Consider the following 24,946-nt stretch of genomic DNA (forward strand, 5'->3'; position numbering starts at 1 on the left):
TCTGGGGTGGGCTCCAGATCGATGGTGAATCCGTCTGGCAAATCCCACCACAGGAGAACCTTGTGCTTCTGAGGAGTCATGAGAGAGGTGGAGGCTGAGGCAGTGGCCAGACCGTGAAGGGTTTTGAATGTCAAATCAAGAGACTGTCCTCTATCTCTGGGGCAGAGAGGAGACTTGGGTGAAGGAGTGTGGTCACAGTGTTTTAGGAGAGCCCTCTGAGTGCAGATCGGGGGGGGGGGCAAAGTGGGGACTGGGGGGCCAGGGAGGAGGCTGCTGCCAGGGTCCACGTGAGCATGGGGCTGGGGTCGGGGAGGCTGAGGACCACGGCCCCGCGCTGTGCAGAGCCAAGTACAGAGCCAGGCTCTGGCAGACACCCTTGGTTGGCAGAAGGCCACTGCAGAGTTCCTTTGCCTCTCTTCTTTGATGTGCTCTGAGCAGGCTTCAAGGAGAGGCCTGATGCTTCCCTACTCGGCAGGTAGGGTCCCAAGGGCCCCTTTGAGGCTGGGGCAGTACCCCGGGCCATGGCCCACTGCTGTGCCAGGCATAAATCTCTGCCTCCAGATTTCTGGTCCAGCTGGGAGCCACAACTGAGTCAGAAGGCTCTATGTGACCCAGGTCTACATGTGGGGCAGGGTCTGGGACCGGCTTCTCTTCTATGCAGATACCTTTGTTACCCTCATTTATAGATAAGGATGCTGGGTCTTGGTGAGCTGAAGATTTGCCCTGGTTTTGTGGCAGATCTGGGATTTGAACCCAGGGTACCTGACAACTCATCAAATAGTGGCACCAAGCAGGGGAAGAGAGTGGGATGTGGTGGGGGTGGAGACAGGGGAGCTGGGTTCTGTGTCTGGTTCTATGGCTCATTTGCTGTGTGACCTTCGGCACACTCTGCCCTCTCTGGACCTGCTGGCACTCTGTCCAAAGAGATACCTATTCTCGAATGTTCATCCCTCCAGGGTGGGTGAATGGGTCTGAGAGGGGTCGGGAGGGGGTGGCAGCTGGGTGAGCACAGTGGGTGTGAGGGGAGGCGATAAGATTCAGTCCTGTGTCAGGAGGATGGGGTCAGGGCTGTCTCCAGTCTGGGGAACAGGCAAGGTGGGGAAACTGAGGCAGAAGATCACTACCAAGTCCTTGTTGAGTGTAGTGTGCAGGCAGCTCTACAGTCCCTCTGTCTGTGTACAAGGAAGCGGTCTTTGCAGCCTGAAGCTCCCTGAGGAGCGCTGACAAGGGAAGGGCACCAGGACTGGAGGTGTTGAGCCAATATCTTTAAGCCTGTTGTCTGGCTCACCCCCTCAGAGAGGATGGCTAAAAGGAAAAGGAGGGCCATCAACTCAAATCTGACTGATGGCTCCTGTCACAGGAAAGTCTGAGGACATTTGTCATGGATCCACTTCCCTGGCAAGTCTGGCCTCGGCTGTGCGGTTCTTCCTACACTGCTGAGTGACCTCCAGTGAGGTCACTGGAAGGAATATGGGAAAGAAGATTCAGACGCCATCTTCTCTCCGCTGGATGTTGGCAGGTCCCAGCCTCCTGGCAGGAATATGCAGAGGGGCTGGGGCAGGGGGCATGGCAGGGTGGGCTCCCTTGCATGGGCATTTCTGGGTCTCCTCCTTTGCTTTTTAGGGTAGCCTCTCAGCCCATTTGCCGAAACCTGTCCTCTTGCTGCCAAGTGTCTGTGATGGAGAGATACAAGAGTGCTGGGGCAGGGTTCAGGGACATCCACATGGTGGGGCTGGGCTCTTGGAGGACAAACAGAGGAGGGAGGAAGGAACACAGAGAGGTGAGGTCCCAGCAGAGCTCCAGAAAGGAGGAGGTGCTTCTGGGGTGAGGTAGGAGGTCACCTAGATGGCAGCTAGACTTTGGGATCATGGAAGTGAGGAAAAGGCAACTTGGTGTTCAAGATTCTTCTTACAATGGGGATGCGTCTCTACAAGAAGTCAGCTAATGTCATGTCAAGGTCTTGAAACGTTTTACTTGGCCATTTGTGGCATCATAAACAGGGTAGATTATAGTGGAGAGGAGGACTGGAATGTGAAGTCATCTACCCTCAATCCTCTATAAATTTACTCAGCCAACCAACCATCCACCCTCCGTGTATTTATTTACCTGGGCATCTACACAGCATTCTCTTGATCATCCATCTATCCATCCATCTGCCCATCCATCCACTCACCAATACTCACTAAGTGCATTTTCCACGTCTGGACATGTGCTAGACACTGGGAACATGGTACAAATCAGACCACAATGAACCTCAAACTGTGGGAAGCAAGAGGTCCTACATAGGTGCCCCAGGGCCAAGAAGAGAAGCTTGGGACATGATGGAGCTCCCTGCTCTCCCTTCACACAGAGTAGCTCTGTTTCCATCTGTTTCACACATCAGGCTTAACAGGGGAGTGCTCCACTGCCTACTAGAAGCTTCTCAACTACTACATTAAAATATAACTGGAAAATCTAAGTGACTACCCACAGGCCTTTCATGACTATAAATACAAGATGAAAGTGGTTTATTCCACTATTAAGATGCCACTTAAATAAACTCACCAAAATGATCTCACATGGACGATCGCTTCTACATATCGAACGAGCTTACTGTCTTGTTATCATTCACTAAACTTTTATCTCTGGTTGGGTGGATAATTTATTCATTGGCTGGGGAAATTCACCGTAACAGTGTCACAAACCACTTTTCCCTATTTCTATTGACTATTTCTATGGAGCAAATGGTGAACTGGGCGACATCCCAGAAGGAAAGCCATGACAGAATTAGGCTTTCCACTTGAACCCACACCAAACTCTCATTTTCTTGCTAGAATCATCACTGGTCCCGACCTCCTCATTTTCTCTCCTCTTTTGTCAACACCTAAAGTTGGCTCTTACGCTGTTTTCCACAAAGAACATAGGTTTTTATAACACTGGCTGAGTCATGGTCAATGCTCAATGAGTAGGAAGTCATGTAACTGTGTTGGGAAGAAGATGCTGGGGGGCTGGCTTGGCCCACCCATCAGCTGGGGGGATTAGCTCCCACATCCCAGCTTGCATTACGAGACTCAAAATCATGGCTTGGAAAATGACCATTTACTACAACATGGACTTTCCAGGAAGTTCATGAATAATTGATATATAACATGTTAAATTTATGAAAGCTGCAAATTATCCTCAGCTATCCCACCACAACTGGTCCAGGCTCAAGCTATGTACTTGGGCTACAGTATTCTCTTCCTTGAGTTTTGCTTTGGTCTTTTGCTTTCATAGGTTTTGATTCTGGAAAATGTTAGAGGTGATGGGATTTTGTCCCCTGCTCCACAGAGGTTCTCTCAGCTCCTAGAATTTATGAGGCCATCTGGAAAACCACCAGGGCAACAGTGTATTAAAAATAATGTCCCAGAAGTAGACAGGGCTTCTTCTGGAAATGCAAGAATGGTTTAAGACCAGGAAATCTATTAATATGTCATTTCCATAGATAGGATGCGAAAAACTAGATGGGGCAAAGCCCGGCATCTCTTGGCCATGATCTTGGTGATATTAAGTGGTTGTTAGCACTGAACCATGGAGCTCTGGAATTGCTTCTTAGCATTAGTGGTTCATGGAACATGGATTTCTAAAAATGTTATGGGATGTTTGGGAACAGCCTTTTATCCTCTGAACCCCCAAGGTTGCTTTGTAGCCCTTAGTGGTCTTTGGAGTCAAACAGGCACATTATCAGTCCCTTTATTCACAATATTCTGAGAAGGATCAGTCCTCACCTGCCTTCCTTGAGGGGAAAGGCTAGCACTCCTACATAAGTGTGGCTTGTCCTAGGCTAAGTAAGACACAGATGGTCCTGGGTTCAAAGCCTGCTTCTTGCCCTCTGCTCTCTTTACCCCTCTGAACCTCTATCACTTACTTCATCTGTAAAATGGAAACAGCAGTCTCGGCTATGAACTAATTAAAGCACAGTGCCTAGCAGGATGCTTGCCACACTGTGTGTGCTCAATATAGGACAATATCTTAAAATCTTAAAGATATCCCTTAGACATTGATCTACATGTGAAAGGCAAATCAGTAAAGCTTCCAGAGGAAAGCACTGGAGAATGTCTTCATGACCGTGGGTTTCTTAAGCAGATACAAAAATTCCATGAAAAAATTGGTAAGTTTGACTATATTAAAATAAAGATCTTTGGTAGGAATTTGGACTTTGAGGTGGGCAGGGGGCCAAGGAACAACACAGGACTCAGATGTGAACAGGGTCGAGGCCAGGGCTAGAGCAAGCAGAAAGTTTTGAAAGACTTTCTTAATATATTCATCACTTGCAACCTGCCCCAGGCCATTGGAGAATGCTGCCCATGGAGGTTCCTATCTGTACAGGTGCCTGGAAGTAGTTAAAAGATCCCAAGACACTAAAGGGTCCTTCTTCACATCTCTGTGGCACATCCCCTTTTTCACAATTAGTTATTTACCTCTAATGGGTTTGTTTTTTTTTGCGGGATACCCCACAGACTAGCGGCACCATCAGTTATGACAGACAGTTCAATGTCAAACAGTATTAACAGAGTATAATACATCTCGTGATGCTACGGGAAAACTAATTTTGCAACCTAGGCCTCGTGTTCAATGCTGGAACCTCAAACAGCCTTTCTTCAAACAAGTGATAAGTAAAAAGCCCCGCAGGATTTCTTTTCGTTTAGAAAAATGCAAGTCTTAGCAGCAGCTGACAGGAAATGTGCGATATTTACCCGGCCTGTCTTTTGATGATGACTCACATGACCGGTGCTTTTGGTGCCTCTGATTACCTATGTTTCAATATTCGTGCAATATTGAAAACTTCCATCCTGCAATGGTTTCTACAGCACAACCATGGTCCTTGGGTGCTGAATCAAACCTACGGACAGACCCTCGTTCTCTGTTTATGGCATGTTTTTGTTTTCTGTTCTCGGTCAAAGCCAGTGCCGAACAAAGGGAGAACACTGTGTGCACCTTTCTCCTCTTACATGTGTCCGTCACCCTGCCATCCCCCTGCCTCTTGTAACAAGACAATGGCGTGGAGCTGAGCCTCTCGTTCTTGTGCACTTCAAAATAAATCCTACTGAGAGAGAAATGCTGGATGTGCTCAGACCGAGCAGGAATGGAGATTGAAATGGTGGGTAAACGTTCATTAAACCCTACCCTGAACTTCTGCCCCGATCGAGGGGACACTGCTCGGTTCAGTGTTTTTACTTAATACTCGATATAATTTATATTTTAAAAGCATTCCAAGAATACTCCACAGGTTTCTGAATATACAAATCCTGTTATAAATTACAAAGTGTCTGAGAATTTGATAGTCATGTTGTTTTAGATAATTGGATTTTACGCTCCGTAGATGGGCCCGTGTGCTGCATCGCACGGCTGTCATTGATCATCTTGCTCCCTCCCGAGAGTGGCATGGGGTTAGGGTGGGGGGTGTGCCCAGGGCTGCGGTTCCCACCGCTTAGGGAGTGGTGGTGACACACAGTGCACAGACCACAGCCACGTGTGCTGTAACCACAGTCCTGAAACTGTTGGAACCACTGTCAATATTTTAAAATGTTGGCAGTAACTTATCTCGGGAAAAAAAAAAAAGGGACATTTTTGAAAAAGTTTAAACTACTTCATTTCATTGAACCAAAAACCTAAAATTTCAAAAATAGCTGGAAACTCTCTAATAAGGCTGCCGTCCAACTTAAGAGGGGTTCCACCCTGGCTTTTTGGATTATAAAATTATATTCTCGTTTTTATTGCATCACCCCTAATCCTCACCCTTAGCCCCATTTCTGGGGGAGACAAGTGTTATCCAGGGGCTAAAGAGCCTGGGGTATGGGCAGAGGAGAGCTCTGGAATGACGGTCTCTAGCAAGGCCTAACAATCACCTACATGATCACATGGAGTCCAGGTGTGGTCTGGTGGGCTGAGGGAGCAGCCCCTAGAGCTGATGCTTAGGGAGCTGATAGAAGACACGAGAGGAGCAAATAGAGAGGGCTCTGGGAGTTGAAATGTACCTGTGCTCCCAGAGGGGTCCGTGTGGCCAGTGCCCTGGACTTAGATCCAGGAGCCTGCCTTTGAATCCTGTCTCCTCCTCTGGCAGGTCCCTGGCTATGTGACTTGTCTCTCTTGGAGCCTCTCTCTCCTCTCTGGAAAGCAAGCAGGCCTGCACACGTCTGCAGTGACGTCACAGAGGACAACCAGTTTTCCCCAGTCACCCTAGGCACAGTTTCAGTTGCAGGCAGAGCTGAGTTTAGGGGTCGCTAGTCGAGGGTAGCCCTTAGCAGAGAAATGGCTATGTCCTTGTACATTCCTGTTCGCAGGAAAATCCACCCTCTCCTCCCAGTGTACTTGGCTTTGGGATGCCATAGGTGACAACTCTGACAATCGGCAAGATGTCTAGATACAGAAACCACTGTCCCCTCCACCATCCCAAGGCTCAGTTTCTAGAGCTTTCCTGGTTGTGGCAGAAGAGGCTGGACAGTGGTCCAAGAGATGATGATGGTGTCTTGGTCCAGGGGGGCAAGACAGAGCCCAATTTGAAGATGAATCCATTAAATGGAATTGCCAGTGGATGAACTGGAGAGCAGTGACAACTGACAAAGTTCGGGGCCTGAGCCCAAAGAAGGACTGAGCTGTCATTTAGTGAGATGGGGAAGATGATGGGCAGCTTTGATGCGGGACTGTGAGTCAAGATTTCAGGTCTTGACATGTTACATCTGAGATGCTCCAGAGACCCTGAGTGGACATCTGAGGGGCCAATGCATCTGAGGGGGGCAGACGGTTGGATATATGAGTCTGGAGCTCAGGGAGAGTCTGAGCTGGGGATGGAAATTTGGGGGCTGTCAGCGTATCTGTGTTCCTTGATGCCAAGAGGCTGGATGACATCACCTGGGACGCTCACTGCTGGGTGTGCGGGGTGGGCAGTGGAATGCAAGAGCCCTGCAGGCTGGGAGCGTTCTGTGGAAGTGGAGGGGGGAGCGGGTACTGCTGCCATGATAGGTTTCCCCCACTAGCTGAAAGTAGAGCATTCCCACAAAACCTTGCATAAGCCAAAATGGTGTAAAGTGAAGAAGTGGTGATCAGTAATTCATTTGAAAAAAAGTTCTAGCGTTCTGAGGCTCAAAGAATAACCTCACTTAGGCTTTTCTGATACCTCAGGCTACATCTTGCTAACGGATGTGCAGAATTAACTGGGATAAGGGAGATGCGCCCAGACGCAGTTCCAAGCTCTGGTGGCTGGAGGTGGGGATGCTGCCGGGTGTGGTTTTGGGGAAGGAGCTCGGTGGAACTGCTCTTGCTGCCTGGGGTGTGCAGCTGCCTCTGTTACACTGGCTTGCTTTGGAACAAAATGCCGGACCGTCTTCAGTTTTCGTGAAAGCAGAACTGTCTTCTGATTTCTTTTGGTTCATGAAAAGAGGTACTAATGTAGGTCTTTTGTAAAAGCGAAGTGGTGTAACTCAAACTTTCAAAAAGAAGAGAATACCTAGAGTATTACCACGTTAGGTGTTCAGACTGCGGTGGGCACCTTTTTGCCAGGGGCTCTAATAGAACACGCGTATTTACAAGTAAGATCAGCGATCCGATGCTGAGCGCCTACCCTAGTCAGACTCTGGTAGACCAGAGAACTCTAGGACGGGCAGCCAGGACCTTCGTGGGGCATGAAATGCTGCAGAGTGGACCCTCCCTCCAAGGGGTGGACTTGATTCTGTCCTTGTCCTGCTGGCCATCTGCACCTTACCTAAGATTGAGCCCTGGAAAGACTCACCTGGGGTATATCCCCGACCTGTCACCTAGACTAGTTTCTCTATGTCCTTGATGCTCAGCTTTTTCATGTGTGGAATGGGCACACTCACCCTTCTCTTGCAGAGCTGCTGCAAGGAAACCATGGGAAGAGAGGGCCATATAAGCCCTTGACCTGTGATACCGCCTTGGATCCTTACAGCAGTCCTCTGAGGTATAGCCTTTTATTAATTCCCATTTTACAGATGAGAAAACTGAGACTCAGAGAGTAATGTCTAGCTGAAGTCCCTACTTCTATTCCCTTGCCCACTCCAAAGTGAGACCACAGCAAGGAATGAATGAGGGCTTCACTCCACAGGCCAGTGATCTTCGGGTGGTGTATGCTTGAGTTTTGGAGAGCCTGGGATTGCATGGGGGCCCAGTAGGAGAGCGCTGCTGCTGATTAACCATGTCTGCTCTGGGCACAGGAGAGGCAAATGTTGAGTGTGTCCCATCATTTGCGTGCCTTGCCCTCAAGTCCTTCCTTCTGTTGATAGCTAAGTCTCTGCAGAGATCACTGTTACAATGAGCTGAGCAGAAAACAGTAGTATCTGGTCCAAACCCCAAATTTCCCTCTGGAGTTTCCACGTGTCTCCATTCCCCTGCTCTATCACTAAAGGTGTAGGTAACACTACCCTGTGTGTAGTGAGGAGGGGTCAAAAGGATGGGACTTTCAAGCTTCTTGAGGATCATCTCAGTGGCCTGGCACCAGCTGAGACTCTCCTCGGGAGCATGTTAAATCTGAACATCACATCTGGTATGACATTGCCATTTTACAGAGGAGCGAATTGGAACTTCTAGATGTTATGTAGCTTGCTTCAGATAGCACAGCTGCTAAGTGTCGGCACTGGGTTGTACAGAAACCCAGGCATTGTCTACTGCATAACACTGATTCTCGGGGAGACCCAAGCCCCTCCAAGGGCTCTGCCAGGCTGTATTTCCTGGCAGGCTGTGGGCAGCCTGAGAGCTCAGCAGAGACGAACCCCAGCTGACTTCTCCAGCATCAGTGCATGCTACCTTCCCTGCCTCCTTCTTGCTCTGATAGAGCCTCCGTCTCTCTTGGGTCCCCCAAAGTCCCTCCTCCCCCAGATCTGTCCCCAGCAGCCAGCGGAAGGCGGGCACCCCCGTGTCCCAGGGAGCTCCATGGAACGGCCATCTGCCAGTGGCTAAGAAGAGGTTATGAAGCATCTGTTCTTGGAGCCTGGGTTCTGGGGGAATCCTGGGCTACTCTGCCCAGCTGGGGCCAGATGGAGAAGGCTCCCACGCCTCCGGCTTTCTCCTGAGGAGCCAGGCTGGTCCTCCTCCACCTCCCTCGGTGGCTTAAGGCTGGAAAATGGCTCACCGGCCTGGCACTTGCAGGCAGACGACCTGATTTCCCACTCGCAGTGGCTAAAGCCCTCTGGTCTCCCGCTTGCCTACTCTTGCCTCCATCCTCTGCCTTCAGTCTTCTCACCTGTAGAACTTGGGGGAGGGGCTGTCGCTGGGGGGCAGGGATGAGCTGCAGTGCCTGAAAGGTGGGATCGGGTGGGGGGGGGCTGCCGTTGTGTGGGCCAGCGTGGGCTGTGCCTGGGAGGAGTTGGCCCCGCCTGCTCTGGTTAAAGCCTGCATGATTCTCAAGAAGCCAGTGGACAGTCCTGCTTCCCCCGGTGTCTGAAGCTGCCTGGTTTCCAGGCAGACCTCTGCCCTTTGCCCAGCTCTCCCCCTACACTGGCGACCCTTCCTGCTCACTCCTCCCACCTCAGGAGCTCTGACTCCCAGGAGTGGGGTCTTGCTTGGGAAACGCTGGGGCTTGTTTTTCCTTTTGGGAACTGCCCCCACTTTCTCAATTGGCAGCGGGGGATGGGTGTAGAAACCCAAACGGGAACAAGTTATGGCTCCTACCCTAAGTTTTCCAGGTTTTAATGGGCTTTGGTAGCTTCCTTTGAACTGGGATAGATGATTTTGTGAGCTAAGAAGGGTAAACCGATTCTATTAGATGTCTAAATTCACAGAACAGGAATGGAGGTGTTAAAAAGGAGGGTGTGTGTCCTTGTCAGGGCCCTCCTGGGATTTCTGGTTTCGTTCCTTAGAATGGTCCCAGGTCAGGTGTTTGGAGGATGTCTGGAGCTCCGTGATCCCGCATCCCTTCCAGAAAGGGTGTGAGGGTCACTGGTCTGTGAGCTGAGGAGGCTGCCCGCAAGGTGTCTGCTTCATTTTGATTCGTTTACTTGTCCAGCGTTCAGTACACATTTACTGAGGCAGCAATTTCCAGGTTGAATCTGAAACGTATCCCAGATCGGGGCAAAGCCTGAATGGCAATCTAATGACCCACTTTGGAAACCGCTGGGTCTCCTTGGGCAGTTTGGCCTGAGGGACTGAGTCAATCGTGGTACCCTAAAGCAATAGAGCAAAACCAAGCCAAGCCAGCTTGGAACGAAGAGCCGTGTCTGAGACAGCTCCTTGTGAGCTGCAGGGGTGCGGGCTGCCCAGGGAAGACAGGCAGCAGAGGACAGAAAGAGGAATCTGGAGGCAGGTAGGAACTGGGGAAGAGAGAGAACCTTGGAAGCTGCTGGCCTAGAAGCTGCAGCTGAAAAGTGGGTGAGGAGGGGAAGGTCTGGAGTGTTCGGAGGGGAAGTCCAGAGCAGCGTTCGAGCCCTGGGAACCCCAGTGTCCCAGGGCAGGTGTGGCAAGAATCTATCCTTCCCCACTGCCAAGGGACACCACCGATGGCTGGAGGAGAACCGGAGGGCTCCAGTCAGAGAACCCAAAGGAGGAGTCCTCAAGAAAGCTGCCCCGTGAGGAAGAAGGAGAACCAGAAGCTACGGACTGGAGTTAGTGACACAGAAGTGGATGGAGTGTGGGGAGGGGGTGCAGAAGCTAGGCTGAAGTAGGCTGGTGTTGCTGACGGCGGGGGGGGGGGGCAGTGAATCCTTCTCAGACATGTTCAGAGAAAAGAGAAGAAGTCAGACTGGAAAACGTGAGAAGAATCTGGCAGAGGAGGAGAGGCGGATGGAGGAAGGGGTGGGTCTGGACAGCCCCACGACCTGTCCAGTGGACTGCCATTGCCAGGGACCACTTCCCCGAAGAAATCTGAGCAGATCCCCACCTATAGGTAGACATAGGCTCAGCTGCTCTTACTGAAGCCAGGGGCAGTGAGGGGCCAAGCGTGCCCATCCGTGCCTCCCTTGCCTTCCCTGGAGCCTCCCAGCAGCCCTGAGCTCCTGGAATGCCCTCGCCTCAGACCACCCCTTCGTCTCAGAGAGAGCTGGCTGCCTGAAGCTACAGAGAAAATCTGGCGGCGGAGTCAGGAGCTGCAGCTTCTCCCCCACCTACCGCCTCCAGCTCCTCATTCAGAGTGTTTGACTATACATTTATTCATTCAACAAACATTTACTGAGTGCTCACTGCATGCCAGGCACTGGGCCTATAGGGGAGGGGCGAATGAAGAGATGTGTAGGAACTGCTTCCGAACAGCCTAGAATATCTGCGGGCACGTCCTCTTATCCTCAGGGAATGGGTATGCAGAGAGCTGTCTTGTGCTGATGGCCTCTCTTTGTGTAGACAGGGCTTCCCAGGGCCCTTTACCAGCCGTTTCCATTTCCAGCGGCTCAACACGATCACCCCGGCCCTCTGGGGGGCAGGTGTCCCTGCACAGCAGCCTTCTCACCTGGCCTGGGACTCGGGCTTCCATTTCCGCAGCAGCAGTAACGACAATAACAAGAACTTACCGAGCTTGTTCTGGCTCCGTCCGGACACCGCTCTGGGGACAGTGAATCCCACCGTCACTGTATTCCCCAGGGCATGCCTGGTGACCGTCCCCCTCAGGCAGGGTATACCAGTTTCCTCTACCTGACCATGGCAGCCGTCCCTTGATGTTTAAAGATTTAACGGTGGACGTTTCGACTACTGGGAAGAGAGGACCCCAACTCCAAGATGGGGGACAAGTCACCAGTGGTACATATTCGAATAGACATCGGTGAGTGGGAGTGAGGGATTGGCTAGAGTGAGCCTGGGAGCTGGGAGAGGACAAAGAGATATCATCGGAGGGGGCTAAGGAGGGGTCCTGGATTTCACACAGGCTCGTAGTCCTGAGTCATCAAGGAGAAGGCATGTTCTCTCAAACTGCATCAAGTGATGGTGGTTTTGGGGGGCACAGGGAACATCATGAGAGAAAGCGGGTGGCTGCCATGGGGACAGGTGAAGGGGTCCCCCAGGTGGGTGGGGCTGGCGGAGACTAGGGGAGTAAGCCCAAGGGGGCTGTAGCCTTGATCCCCAGGGGTACACCCGATTAAGCCCATCACTTGGACTTACAGACATCAGGGAGCCATGAGAAGGATGTTATGGGCAAAGTCATCTCAAGGCTTCATTAGATGAAATGAATTAGTAAATGAGGGGCTTCGTGGTAGAGATGCTGCAGGGAGGGTTTCCTTAGGACAGTGAACTCTGACGAGGATGTTCTGTGGAGCACCAGTCCTGTGAGACATTCCTTGTGGTCAGTTAAATTTGGGAAGGCCACTGGGCTTTCTCTTTTCTATGGCAGTCTCACAACACACATCACCACATTAAAGGCTCTGAAAAGTCCTGCGGTCACAAAAGCTACTTAACTTGTCTCACTCAGCATTTCCCACATTCATTTGGCCATGGAATTAAAAAAAAACAAAAAAGTAATCTCATTAATATCCCTCAGAGGAACCCCGCCCCACACTTTGGGAAGTGCTGATATGGAGGGACCAGTAAAGGACAGATGTCGCTTGCAAATGTCAGGGGTCTTCTGTGTTGCCCTCCCCAAACCCCTCATAGCACATCAGCCCCTCATCAGACCCTTGGAGCCCTATGGCCAAACATCTAGAAGCATTCTCTGCAACCCTGTCTCCAAGCCCAGCCCTTGCCTGGCCCCGGGACACACGGAGAATGTGGGAAGGAGACTTACAGGGACAGGGACGTTTGAAGGACATGTAATCCTTGGAACAGAATAGCGGAGCCAGCCTGCCGACTTGTTGAGTCCCGACTTAGAGTAAAGAAGGACCTGCCGGTCACCTGTAGAGACACAAACAAGCAGATGATGGGGGAACGCCCACACAGCACCCCCCGATCCCCAAGATACACATGTCCGTTGGCTCTGCACCTCTGGGGAAAAGGTGGGAACTTTGACAGCATATGCCCAGTCTGGGCATGGGTGGGGGTTGCTGAGGGAGCTCTGGGCTGCAGAGTGTGGGGGTTCTGGGGCAGAGGTGGGGTAAAAGCATGTGGGGATCTCAGTGATGGGTGGAGAGGGGAAATCTTATCTGGGTGGATCCTTGAACAGGCATGAGAGAGTCCCTGGAGTTCTCCTGTCTCTTGAACCTGTGAGAAGCCACTGTCTGAGACAACTACAAGGGACCATGGCATTCTGAGCATCTTATAACTGGAAGGACCCTTAAAGACCAGCCCAAGGCCCTCCTATCACAGAAGGGGAACAGACCTGGAAAGGATGAGGAACAAGTTCAAGGTCCCAGGGTTGGCTTTGGAAGGGTGATTAGAGTTGCTTAACTGAAACCTTATTATTATTATTACTGTTATCCCAACAGTAATGGGATAGCTTTAAGGGGATGATGCTCTTTTCATTCTCATTTTATAAATAAGGAAGTTGAGGCTCAGAGAGAGGTAATGTAGCTTGTCTAAGGTCACACAGCTTCTAATTACAGGCTGGGACTAGACCCCAGGTCTGTTTGACTCCAAAGCCCCCATTGTCAGCCAGCACTTGACTTAGAAGGCACCTAATAAAGGCCAAGAGAATGCAAATGTCTCTTTCCCCAAATCCCCGGTCCCCATGTCAGCCTGGTGTGATACTGGAAAGCCCATGCAGCAAGAGAGCACCCATGTGTGAGAGAGGAAACATTTTTAAAAAGTAACGTAACCTTCCATGCTGCTAAAGGTCTGAGTTGGTTCAGTCTCTTCTGAGCTCCAAGTGACATAAAGCTGTATGAACAGCAGGGGGATACGATTCTTATTTTCTAGGGACTGTGGTCACTAGACTTGCAGAAACCAAACTGCACCTCTGGGGATTGCTGAGCAGGGACTCTGAATATGGAGCTCAGTGGGCTCTTGGTGGGGGAGTGGGTGGGTGGGGGGGAAGCTTGTAGCCAGAAGCTAACAGGCAGAGAGCCTGGCCCCTCTAGGTCCCCAGGAGGCAGCTGACCTCCCTGGTCCTGGGGATGACACTGTGGACAGAACTTCTGTGTAAGAGGCAGGTCCAGAGGTTCCCATCCTTGTCTCTTACAGAGATCCTTTTTATTATCTACCTTTTTCCCCTCCAAATGGGAGCCACGTTTTGATGGAGACCATTGGCCAAATTGCACTGATGAATAAATTTTTTTTTTTTTCTATTTAGTCAATGAACCAAGGACTTACCTTTGGAGAGGCTGAGCTCAGAAGTCCAGTCCCCAGGTTGGTATCAACTCTGCCACTCCGGGGAGTGTGACTTTGGGCAAAGCACTTCACCTCTCTAAGCTGTGGTGTTCTCAGGGGGAAAGCAGAGTAAGGCCCTTCGCCAAGTTCGAGGATGAAAGGTATGTACTTCATGTTCATTCTGATGTCTGAGGGGGTGGGAGGGAGGGAGGGAGCCATTGCTGCTGCTGACCCTGGAATCCCTCTTTCCAGATGGCTCCTTCCAGCTCAGCCTTCTGGGTGTGAACCCCAGGCTGATCTGATGCCCACTCCCAGTCCCCACAGAAACCAACAAGAGTTTTGATGGGGGAAGTGAGGGTAGGGTAGGATGTGATCTCCCGAGGCCTGGTAGAGAAGTCTCTCTGGTGTGGCAGGCTGCCTGGGGAGCTGTGATTTCACACCAGAAAATTCATGAAGAATCTCAGGGCTTGGGATCTACACTTTCTAAAAACACACATGTGTACATGGGTCTGTGTTCGTGTTTGTGGGTGCGCCCGTGTGCACTGCAGCCATGTATGTGTCTGGAGGGGGACTTAAGTGGGCTGACAGGTCATCTCTTGCGCTGCTTCCAGAGAGGGCTTTCTTAAAGGTGAAATGGATCATGTCACTTTCTTTCATAACTCCCTGGTATCTTTAGGTGAATCACCTGACTTCTACCATGATCTCCATAGCCCTGGGAATCTGCTCACCTCTCTAGGGAATTGGCATAATATGGATGCTTATTAAAAATATGCTGAATGTATACTTCCTGTAGGGCCACACTGGTGCTATGTGGGGGGTGCTGACCACCCCCTAAACTCCAAGTGGTTGTCCCCAAGGTCTTGCTTCTCCTAGAGGCCCCCTGTACCCTCTCCTCTTTCCTTCCCCTGGACCCTGTGACTCTTAGATGAAGGCTGAGGCTGTGGAGATGGGGGGGTGAGGAAGTGGGAGATGGGCTGCTTAGGGCAGGGTGCGCCAAGAATCCTCGCATTGCACATTTTGCGGTCAGTCTGGGTGTTTGGTGGACAACGTGTATGTTTCCCAATGGCTCAGGAGGCTGGCAAGGGACTGGGTCAGGTAGACATTTCTGTATATGGAAGCCTTCTGGGCACTCGAGCTTTCAGGTGTGACCTACACTCACCAAACAGCTGCACACGCCAGGTAAGAGGATCAACATTCCTGTCACATGGCCCCTGATGTGGGTAGTATCATTTTCATTTTGCAGATGAGAAAACTGAGGCTCAGTGACTTGGCCCACCCGAGTTCACAGAGAGCAGATGGAGGAAGACCTGTGCAGGGTGGGGTCCTGTCCCCCAGTGTTCCCCAGTTACACCAGGGACACACCACAGAGATCTGACACCCTTGGTGTTCTGGCTGGCCAGCTTTCTGGACCTTCCCTGGCCTTTTATACCTCCAGGCTATTCCCTCTCCCTTGCATGTCCTGCCCTTCCTCTCTACCTGGCATACTCCCATGAGCTTTCAACATTCAGCTCAAGACACCTCTTCAGTGAAGTCCTCTGTGACTGCTGTAGATGGAATAGTCGCTTTGGCTGTGCCCCCACAGCACCTGGACATCCTTCCAGGACAGCTCTTCTTCTAACTTGTTCTAGATTATTCGTTTCTTGTGTGGGTATGCAGGACAAGTGTGGCCTCTGGGAATTCACTTGGGGCTGGGCATTGAGGGGACATTCCAAAGTAGGAGGAATCTAGAAAAATCTCCCTTGGTCTGATGTCATCATCAGACTGCAGTGTTGAGGCTGCCTTTTAATGATGCTCAGCTTCCTGAGGAGAAGGACGCCCATGTAAGGAACTTACATGGTTCATGACATCGTGGGTGACAATGATGCTGACGTTAGCTAGGGTACCATTCCCTGCATCATGTAACCCAATCTGTACCTCATACACATCTTCTTGCTGCATTCTCCCAGGATCTCTGGCTTACATCAGTTTATTCAAATATTTACCAAGCTCCAAGAGCGTGTCACACAAAACCCTTGGAAAACAAAAGGAGGGGCTTTGGGCGAGGGGTCCTAAAATGGCAATCTCGGCCTCACAGTGTTCTCCTCCCCTCCCCCAATTGTGGATTTCAACATGGGGACCTACAGGAAAACCATTTCATGGTAGCATCAGATCCTCTGCTTGGGTGGAGCTTGGGTTGGGGTCATCGAGACAAAGGAGATGGATGTCAGGTGTCTGTGTGCGCAAGTGCCCACCCTGCTCTCCCCACATGTGACCAGAGCGGCAGTGAGGACACAGCAGGGTGGGGGTGGTGGATGGCCAGGTCTGGCACAGATGGGCTGAGATTGTGTTTTGCTGGGCGACGAGTTCCGAAGCGGGGACTGCGGGAGTGGGGGGTTGGGATTGGACCCACTCTCAGGTCACGTCTCCCCCTGCCCGCCTGTCTCGGAGCCCGGCATCCGAGGCGAGGCGCGTTCCTGTCTGTGACTCATCTGCGACAGTATTGTCTGGCTAGGAATCGGGAGGGCGGGCGGCGGCGGCACTCCAGGCTCTGAAGTGGCTTAATGGTGTGCGGCAAGTCCACGTCACTCCCATTCCGCCTCACGTCCCCGCTCCCAGAATACCTCGTCTGGGGCCCACTGCGACACTCAGACCTGGGCAAATGCGTATGTGGCAGAGGGGGGGCGGCGCCGCGCCCCTGGCGGGCAGAGCCTGGCTGGCGGAGCAGAGCTGGCGCAGACAGTGTGCAGAGGCGGCACGGCGCATGCGCGGCAGTCGGACCCGGGAGGGTTGTGCCGCACCGCGGTAGACAGCGGACAGCGAGGGGCCGCAGGAGTGGGCTGGCCTGTGGAGGAGGCCACGTGACGCGGTGACGCCGCTGCGGCGCCCGCTCTACCGCAGTCACGTGTCGTCGGCCCAGGGGATCGCAAAACAAACCCCCCATTTTGCAGATGTCAACACTGAGATTCAGAGACATGGAGGGGGCTGGGTGAGATAATGAGCTCCCGGCCCCGAGACTGCCCTTTGGAAGATTTTAAGCAAGGGGACCACAGGGTCTCCTATCAGGGAGGTCTCCCTGGGCTCCGTGGAGAGGGGCGGACCAGGGGTGGAAGGCAGGTGGCAGGGGAGCAGGGAGGCTGTGGCAGGAGATGATGGGTCTAAATGAAGGCAACACGCAATGGAAAAAAGAGTGAGAGGTTCGATGGGGATAGAGAAGTGAAGGAAACACTGGCTATACCTGTCCTCACCGAGCTTCTTGCTAGCAGAGGAGACACACACGTAATGGTGGGGTTTGTTAGATAATGGGGAAGGACAGAGGCAGTGTGGAGGTGGAGACTGAGCATTTAGGGATAGTGGCTTCAGAAGGCCTTGGTGAGGGGGTGACCTGTGAGTGAAGAATGGAGGAAGGGAGCTTTAGGAAGGGATAGATAGGTGCCTATCTCGGAAAGGAAGAGTTCAGGTAAAGGGAACAGACAAGTGTAAAGACCCCTGGGCAGGAGCATACTGGGTAGGGCACGCTGTGTATGGAACAGTGAAGAAGCAGGACAGATAGATCAGATACAGAGGGTGAGGAAGAGGGAGCAGTTAAAGATGGTTCCCTGTGTCTGCTTGGGTGACTGGGGGATGGTAGAGAAATGGAGAACCTTCCAGAGATGGGTGATGTGGAGACTCTAGGTATAGATAGCCCAGATGACTACTGGTTCTTTTTGTTCCTCCCACAGTAAATTCTCAGGAACTACTGGCTGAGTGAATGAATGAATGAATGAATGAATGAAGTCATCTCGCAGGGGTTCCATGAAGCTGTGGGTGCATCTGTCATTGCCCAGAGCTAGAAAGTCAGGGATTTTGGACTTTGGTGAGACACACTAATCTTAAAAGTGTTGTAGGTACCTTATCAGGCAGGGGGCTAACTCCAGGGGCTGCAGGTAGAGGTCCCCAGGTGGCAGAAACCTTTCTTCTCTGCAGGAAGGTCTTTATGTGAGGCTGGGACCCAGCTGGTGTCTTCCCCAGTTGAGAAGAACCTTCCTTGGCAAATAGCCTTCTATAGGATCAACTGCCACCTCGTTCCTCACTGCCACCAAGGCTCAACCTCTAAGGCTTGATTTACTGTCTAACTGCATAAACCAGTCCATCTACCAACTGGCAAATAGGTCTCACCAGGTGGGTACAGAAGCCTGACTTAAGGCTCAGGAAACACCACAAAGAGGACATGGGGGTACAACCCCACTGTCCAATAAAAGGACAAGCTAAGCAAATTATAATGGAATAATATATAGCCATGGAATCATATTTTTAAAGACATTTTAATAACATAGGTAAAGACTTTCAGTATAATGTTGAGGGGAAAAAAAAAAACCCAGGTTAGATATTTTTCTTTTAAAAGCAGGTTATAGAACTCTGCATACAACATGATCCTTATTCTGTAAAAGAAAAAAAAACCTTAGAGAAAATATTCATATATAGAAAAGGATTAGAAAGGAAATGGACGAAAATATTTACAGTCATTGTGCTCTGTGGGCAAGAGTGGGGTTAAGGAGGATTTCTGTGTTTTACATTTTTTATGATTTTCCCAATTTTCTACAATGAACATGCATTACTTTTATAATCTGAAAAATCATTAAAATGAAAATTTGAAAAAAGCCCTTCATGCTAACAAAGAGTAATTAAGTGAATAATTCAGTGATAGTTAACTCATTGAAAAATTTTAAAGCTAACTTAATTGCCTTTGAACATGCCATTTGTTATTGTAAAGATTTACAAAAATAACTTGTCTTTGAACTTACTGATAAGGAGCTTTATTAAAATGTTAGGAAAATAATTCCATTGTTTTTAACCTTCATCAAAATTTCCCTGGCACTTGAGCAAGTCTTATTTGCCAAATTTTTGAGGGAATGGTTTCTGTCATGAACCTTAATGTTTTATTTTCAGGCAAGCTATATACTTGGCAAAAATAATAACTGTAGACCTTATGTTTGTAAAACACTTCATAATTTGCAAAGCATACTAAGTGCTGGGTACTATTCTAGGCTCTGCATATAGGCGATATCATGAACAAAATGAGTAAAAGTCCCTGTCTTTGGGGGAGTTTATATTGATGAGGGCAGACAATAAGCAAATGAATATGATATAGAGATGTTGGGGTGATAAGTGCTATACAAGATGGAGAGAAGAGGTATAGGAAATGGGGTGCTCTTTTAAAATCAGTTTGATTACTGTTTGAATAGTGAAGGTGTTTCTAAAAATTCTCTAGCCCATAGACAAGTGACATAGAGGTATAAAGTGATTGAAGATATTCCTGGAGGAAGCATTCCAATAACTAATTACACATCATCTAAGATACAATGTGCTAATTATCAATTTTATGAACTCATAAAATTATGATGAGTCATAGGGATGTTTTAAGTATTCTATACCTGGCAAAGTTAGATAGTTCTTAACCTTCCTAAGCCTCAGTGTTCTCCTCTATAAAATGGGGACAATTTCAGTACCTAAAGCAGACTGTTGTCAGAATTCAAAGAGAAATGCTTGGAAAACCACATGTGTTCAATGTATTTTCATAATGCAGACATGGCAAGGCCACCTGGAGAGGTCTGTTTGACATTGCCTGACATTTCTTATCTATTCTTCTAGACTCACAACTGTACTGGGAGGTGTGTAATATTCTGACTTTCAAGAGGACATTGAGGCTCTGAGAGGTAAATCTGCCCAGAATCATATCCTATAAACCCAGGTGGTTGGATCCAAGTAGCCATGCTCTCAGCCACAGCTCTATTTTGTGCTCACTTGCCAAAGGGGCTCCTTCATGGCCTCAGTTTCTACTTTTAGGAGGCTGAGACAAAATTGAGATCTTCCTGGCCCTTACTCTGTGCTCTGAGTACTTCCAAGCCAAAGGCTTCAGGTAAAAGGCCAGAATGTGTCTGATTATTACCAAAGACTGAAGGTAATGCCAATATCCCCATCACATTCCCTGTGGGCTGTGTCCCAGAAACTTATATGGACCAGGAGACATAAACCTCCTAATTAGTTCCTGATTAATTCCTTTGGGAAGAAGAGTGAGGATTATGGAAGATGTGACATCCTAGTGGGTGAATGGAGGGGGAAGTACAGATGAAGAAGAGGAGAAAGGAGGTCTTTGTGTAGAAGGAGCCCTGAGGAGGCAACCCACTCTGGCTGCCTCCCCAAGTCCCCACCAGGCAACATGTAGACAGACTCAGCCCTCCCCTGCCCTGTTCTGGGCAGCTGTGCCACAGGTGGTCAGGACTAGCATGGGTGTCCACAAGATGGATCTCTGTTTTCTTCCCAGCAGTGCTCCTGCCATCTACACCCTCCCAGAGATCCCAGCACCCTCCCCTAGGTGCTGGGTCTCGCCTGCTCTGGCTCTGAGTCTGAGGCCCCCACTGCACAGACAGGCAGATCTCTTCCTGGGAACCTTCCAGCTCTGAGAGGTTCTAACCTCTTGGTCAGCTACTGGCTCCATTTCCTCCCAAGGTTCATCATTTCTGGTGTCTCCTGGCTTAGGGGCCTGGATGAATACAACATGGTCAGCAAGAAAACAGGGTTGGAACCCTCCAGAACTCCTCTTGTCTCCTCCTCCTGGTGATAGCTCCCCCTGCTGCTTTCTGCTGCCTGTTGAAGCCATCGCAACTGGAACGTCCAAGCCACCTGATAGGCTATGGCTCCTCAGGGAAAGCAGCCCTCCCCACCCCCACCCCCACCCCCAAACTGCGGAGTGGCGACAGGTCTGCAGAATTCTCTTGCATAGATTGTGAGAAATGCGTAAGAAGCCCTCCGCCAGGGCAGCAGACATCAGCCAAGGGCAAAAGGAAAAGTCAGTCAGATACAGTCTTTTCCATTCTAGATGGAGAATGGAATTCTACTCCCCAGGCAGTAGAAAGCCTGGGGAAGAGGGGATGTCTGAGAAAGGGCAGACCCTAAGTTTTGAATCACAATTAGACGTCATCAAGGCCTTGGGGGATTCAGAGGCCTCCTTGAAGGGGGCTTGGTGAGGGTCGTGTCCCCACCTCTTCAGGGGAACTCACTCTGCCTCCGCATCTACCGATGCTGGAAACTTCATAAAATGACACCTGTAGCCAACCTGAATTGAATCTTGGCTGTGTGCCAAGCACCATGGTAGCACTCCCCCCACCCACACCAGCATAATTTCATTTAATCCTTTCAACACACATTCCCCATGTTTCAGATGGGGAAACTAAGGCTCAAGAGAGGTTAAGCGTCTTGTCTAAGGTCACCACAGCTAAGAAGTCAATCAAGCCCATCCTGCGGTACCAAAGCCCTTAAACATTCTCCTCACAACAGAATCTTGCCTACTTGTCAGTGGAGGAAATTGAGGCACAGGGAGGTAAAGTCAGAGTGTTTGAGGAGGGATCCTTGACCGGCATCCTCAAGACAGGTGCCGGTGGGACTGCGTGGATCAAGACCCAAGATCAAACTCCTGGAACCCCTGCCTCTCACACCTGTCACTTGTGCCTTCGCCTTCCCTGCCACCCCCACTGACACTGGTGTGGGATCAAGAGGGCAGCTATGGGTCTTCTGCGCATCAGCCTCCATACCGCGGAGCCGATGGAGGGGGGCAGGGTGGAGGGGGAGGAAGGGCTGCGCGAGTCAGCCGGGGGTGGGGTGGGCACTACTGAGCCTCCGAGGGCGCTTGGGGAGAGGCGGCTATGCCGCTTGGCACTACGCAGCCAGCCAGAGCAGCGGCCTCGGACCCGGCCTCGGGTCCCGCTTACCACGCAAGGGAAAGTCTGCCCCAAAGCGAGAGAAGGTGCGGCGGGGACGCCCCCCTCTCCCACCGTTGGTGCGGAGATAAGCCAGCTCCGCAGGCACCGAAGCGGGGGTACGGCGCGTGTGACCCACCCGTCGGAGGGTCAAACTTCTGGCTCAAGGGTGGGGGTGGGTTGTAGCTTAGAACTCCACAAAGCCGGAGCCCCCTCCCTCTTCCACCCGGGCCGAAAGTGCGTCTTAGTTTCCCCTTCTTAGGTGGGTTGTTCAGGGGTCCCGAAACCGAGGGCGCGGGACCGGGAAGGCTGCCTTATGCCCCCCACACCGGGTGGACGCTCTGGGAGACCTGCCCTTCCCCGTGGCCCGAGGGCGTGCTCATGGGCAGCCTTGGCCCGGCCAGGAGTGCGGGGGTCGGGGGCGGGAGTCTGGGGATCCCGTTCGGAGCGCGCTGCGGCTCGGCTTCGGACCGCCCGTCGGCCCTCCCGGCGCGCCAAGGCTAGGCGCGGAGCGCCCCGGGTGTGTGCGTGCGCCCGGGCCGCCGCAGAGCTCGGGGGAGGGGGCCGGGACCCCTTTCCCGCCCCTCCCCAGCACCGCCCCCGGCCCAACGCCCCTTACTCGGCTTAGCCGCCTTGCTCCGCGCCGCGAGCCGCAGTGCCGGCTCCAGCTTCGGCTCCAGCTCGGGTTCCCGCTCTGGCTCCGGCTCCGGCTCCAGCTCTGGCTCCGGCTCCGGCTCCGGCTCTGGCTCTGGCTCCCGCTCCCACTCGCGCTTCTGCTCCTGCTCTGGTTCCCGCTCGGATGCCTCTGCGCTCTGGCTCGGGCTCGAGCTCGGGCTCGGGCTCGGGCTCGGGCTCGAGCTCGGGCGTCGCGGGGGGCGCGCCGCTCCGCCTCGGCCTGCTGGCGCGCAGGGGCGGGGCGGGGCGGGCGAGGCGGGGCCGGGCCGAGCGGACTTGCTGCCCGCGATCCCCAGTAGAGGCGGCGGCGGCTCCTCAGCCCCAGTCCCAGCCCTGCCGCAGCCCCGCCCGCCTGCCCGTCGGCCCTGCGCCTCCGCCCAAGCCACAGACGTCCGCTCCCCGGCCCCCTAGGAGGCGCGCCTCCCCGGCTTCAGCAGCGCTGTGTGGCGGCTTCGAGGCTTCAGCAGCTCTGGGCCGTCGCCGGGGTCATCCCTGAGATGGGGGGACGTAGAAGGGGGAGGGTCGAGCCGCGCCCCTCTGCGCCCAGCCAGCCCGACACCCACACAACAACAGGCGCGGCGGGGAGGCCCAGAGATGTGGGGTGCCCAGCGCGCCAGACGGACAGGCATGTGTAGAGAATGACGTACAGACTGGCGGGAGCAGAGAGGGACAGACACACAGACACGTCCAGAGAAGGGTAGACAACGATATGTGCAGGGAAGGACAGCCAGGCAGTTTGGTCAGAGGCAAAACTGGGCAATTGGGAGGGTGGGGAACCCTGTCGTGGCCACTGGGAGGGGCAGCCTAGGCTGGCAGGGCCTCCGCTCCCAGTTGCCAGCAGGTGAGTTCTGGGGGTTGTTGGGATGTCAGCTAGGCCCGGCTGAAGCCTTCCTCTCCTGACCGGTCAACTTGCCCGTTTCCTTCACCCCTTGCTGCACCTCGTGCCCTCTGCACCCTCTCCCCTGCAAACCCCAGGCGCAGAGCTTGACCGCGGCAGATGCACCTGCCCTACACTCTACTTTTGGGGCCTTGGACAAGTCCAGCTTATTCCGCAGGCTTCCCTTACTTCATTACCATAGAGCTCGGTGTATTAACCTCCTGCTACCTTGTGGTGCTCTCCAGTTATTTTTGTCTCCCCTACTTGACTGGGAAGGAAACCCTTGGGGTCCTACACTGAGCCTGCCCTTTAAATTTGATGAGTGCCTTGATGAAATACTTCACTGATAACTCTTTCCTAACTCCCACTTGTTTGATGGAGGCTAGAAGTGGGTCTCAAAAAGAAAACAAAGAGCTATACACGTTTATGATGAACTTGGAGAAGTGGAGGAGCCAGGCATGGGATGGCTCCAAAGAGAAGTAAGCGCCACTCTGGGTACTGTGCGCAGGTGGGGACAGAGTAGCTCTGAGGGGGGAAGACAAACCTCACTCCCAGTTCTGCCACTCATTGCGTCTTGGGTATCCCTAAGGGGTGGGGGTGCAGAGACACCTGTATGATCCAGGGCTTTGAAATGTGAGGACAATTCCCAGCCTTCTTTGGTAATTGTTCAGTCTGAGCTCTGCCTACTCTTCTGCCTCCCCCAACCCCCCAAAATTAGAGGGTGGGACCTAGGCTGGAGATTCCAGCTCCATTTGGGGCTATTATGGGACATATGTGCTATGGGAGGGGGGGCCGGGACCAGAATAAAGGGAAACATCTTTGAGAGTCCTAAGAAAGGGGAACTGAGAGTCCCTTTGTCTAACCGTATGCATTTATTTTATGGCTGAATAAGTAAAGGACTGGAGAAAGGAGGGGACTGGCCAGGGCCGGAGAGCTAGGATTGGAGGATCTAGGATTCCCAGGCCAGGGCTGCGCCTACTGCAGAACACCAGTAAAGGTGACCTTGACCTCCCTGAGAAGACACCTTGTAAGCGATCCTTGCAGGATGAATATTCTGGTGGTTAGTGGTTATACCTATAAGCTGTCCAGTTTGTCAAGACTGTGTGTATATGTTTTTTGGGATAGCACTTTGAGAACTTGTGGAAGGCTCTAACCCTTAAGAGTTCATCTAGGGAAATGAACTCCACCATTGCTTTGAACATTAGTGATCTGATAAATTTGGCTGGTTCTTTACACTGGAGCTCAGAACCGATTTCCACTGGGCCTAGAGGTGTTGAGTCTAGCTTTGGGGAGTTGAACTGTGTCCATTTACCTAGCTATCTGTCCATCCACAAATAAATGTTAGTGTGGGGCACTTGTGAAACATCAGAAGGCAAAAGAAGGACATAGAAAGTGGTCACTGTTACTATTGAGGTTTCTTATTCTTTCCTTGTCACGGTAGAACTCTACACGTGTCCTTAAGTGAGCTTGCTCAATGTCTTTCCTATCCAGCATCACACTTTAATGGCTGCCTAGCATTGCATCAGATGGTTGTACTCTACCTTATTTAGCTAAT

The 24,946-nt window shown here is 51.7% G+C and overlaps 1 protein-coding gene across 2 annotated transcripts in view; it reads right to left on the reverse strand.

The window, feature by feature from the left end:
- Nucleotides 1-22,706, reverse strand: part of BEAN1 (brain expressed associated with NEDD4 1) — a 36,492-nt gene extending 13,786 nt beyond the window's left edge. Inside the window, exons 1-3 of one of the 2 annotated variants that reach the window (XM_082711078.1) lie at nucleotides 22,459-22,706; nucleotides 12,671-12,777; nucleotides 12,052-12,213 (exon numbers count right to left, since the gene is read on the reverse strand). In XM_082711078.1, coding sequence (XP_082567204.1) covers nucleotides 12,052-12,094 — 43 coding nt within the window. In that variant the 5' untranslated portion in view covers nucleotides 12,095-12,213; nucleotides 12,671-12,777; nucleotides 22,459-22,706. The remainder of the gene's footprint in view (nucleotides 1-12,051; nucleotides 12,214-12,670; nucleotides 12,778-22,458) is intronic. The other variant, XM_082711079.1, reaches the window with a different exon arrangement.
- Nucleotides 22,707-24,946: the final 2,240 nt, after the last annotated feature.

This window comes from Mustela nivalis (assembly GCF_964662115.1).
Source record: "Mustela nivalis genome assembly, chromosome: 18".
Taxonomy (NCBI): Eukaryota; Metazoa; Chordata; class Mammalia; order Carnivora; family Mustelidae; genus Mustela; species Mustela nivalis.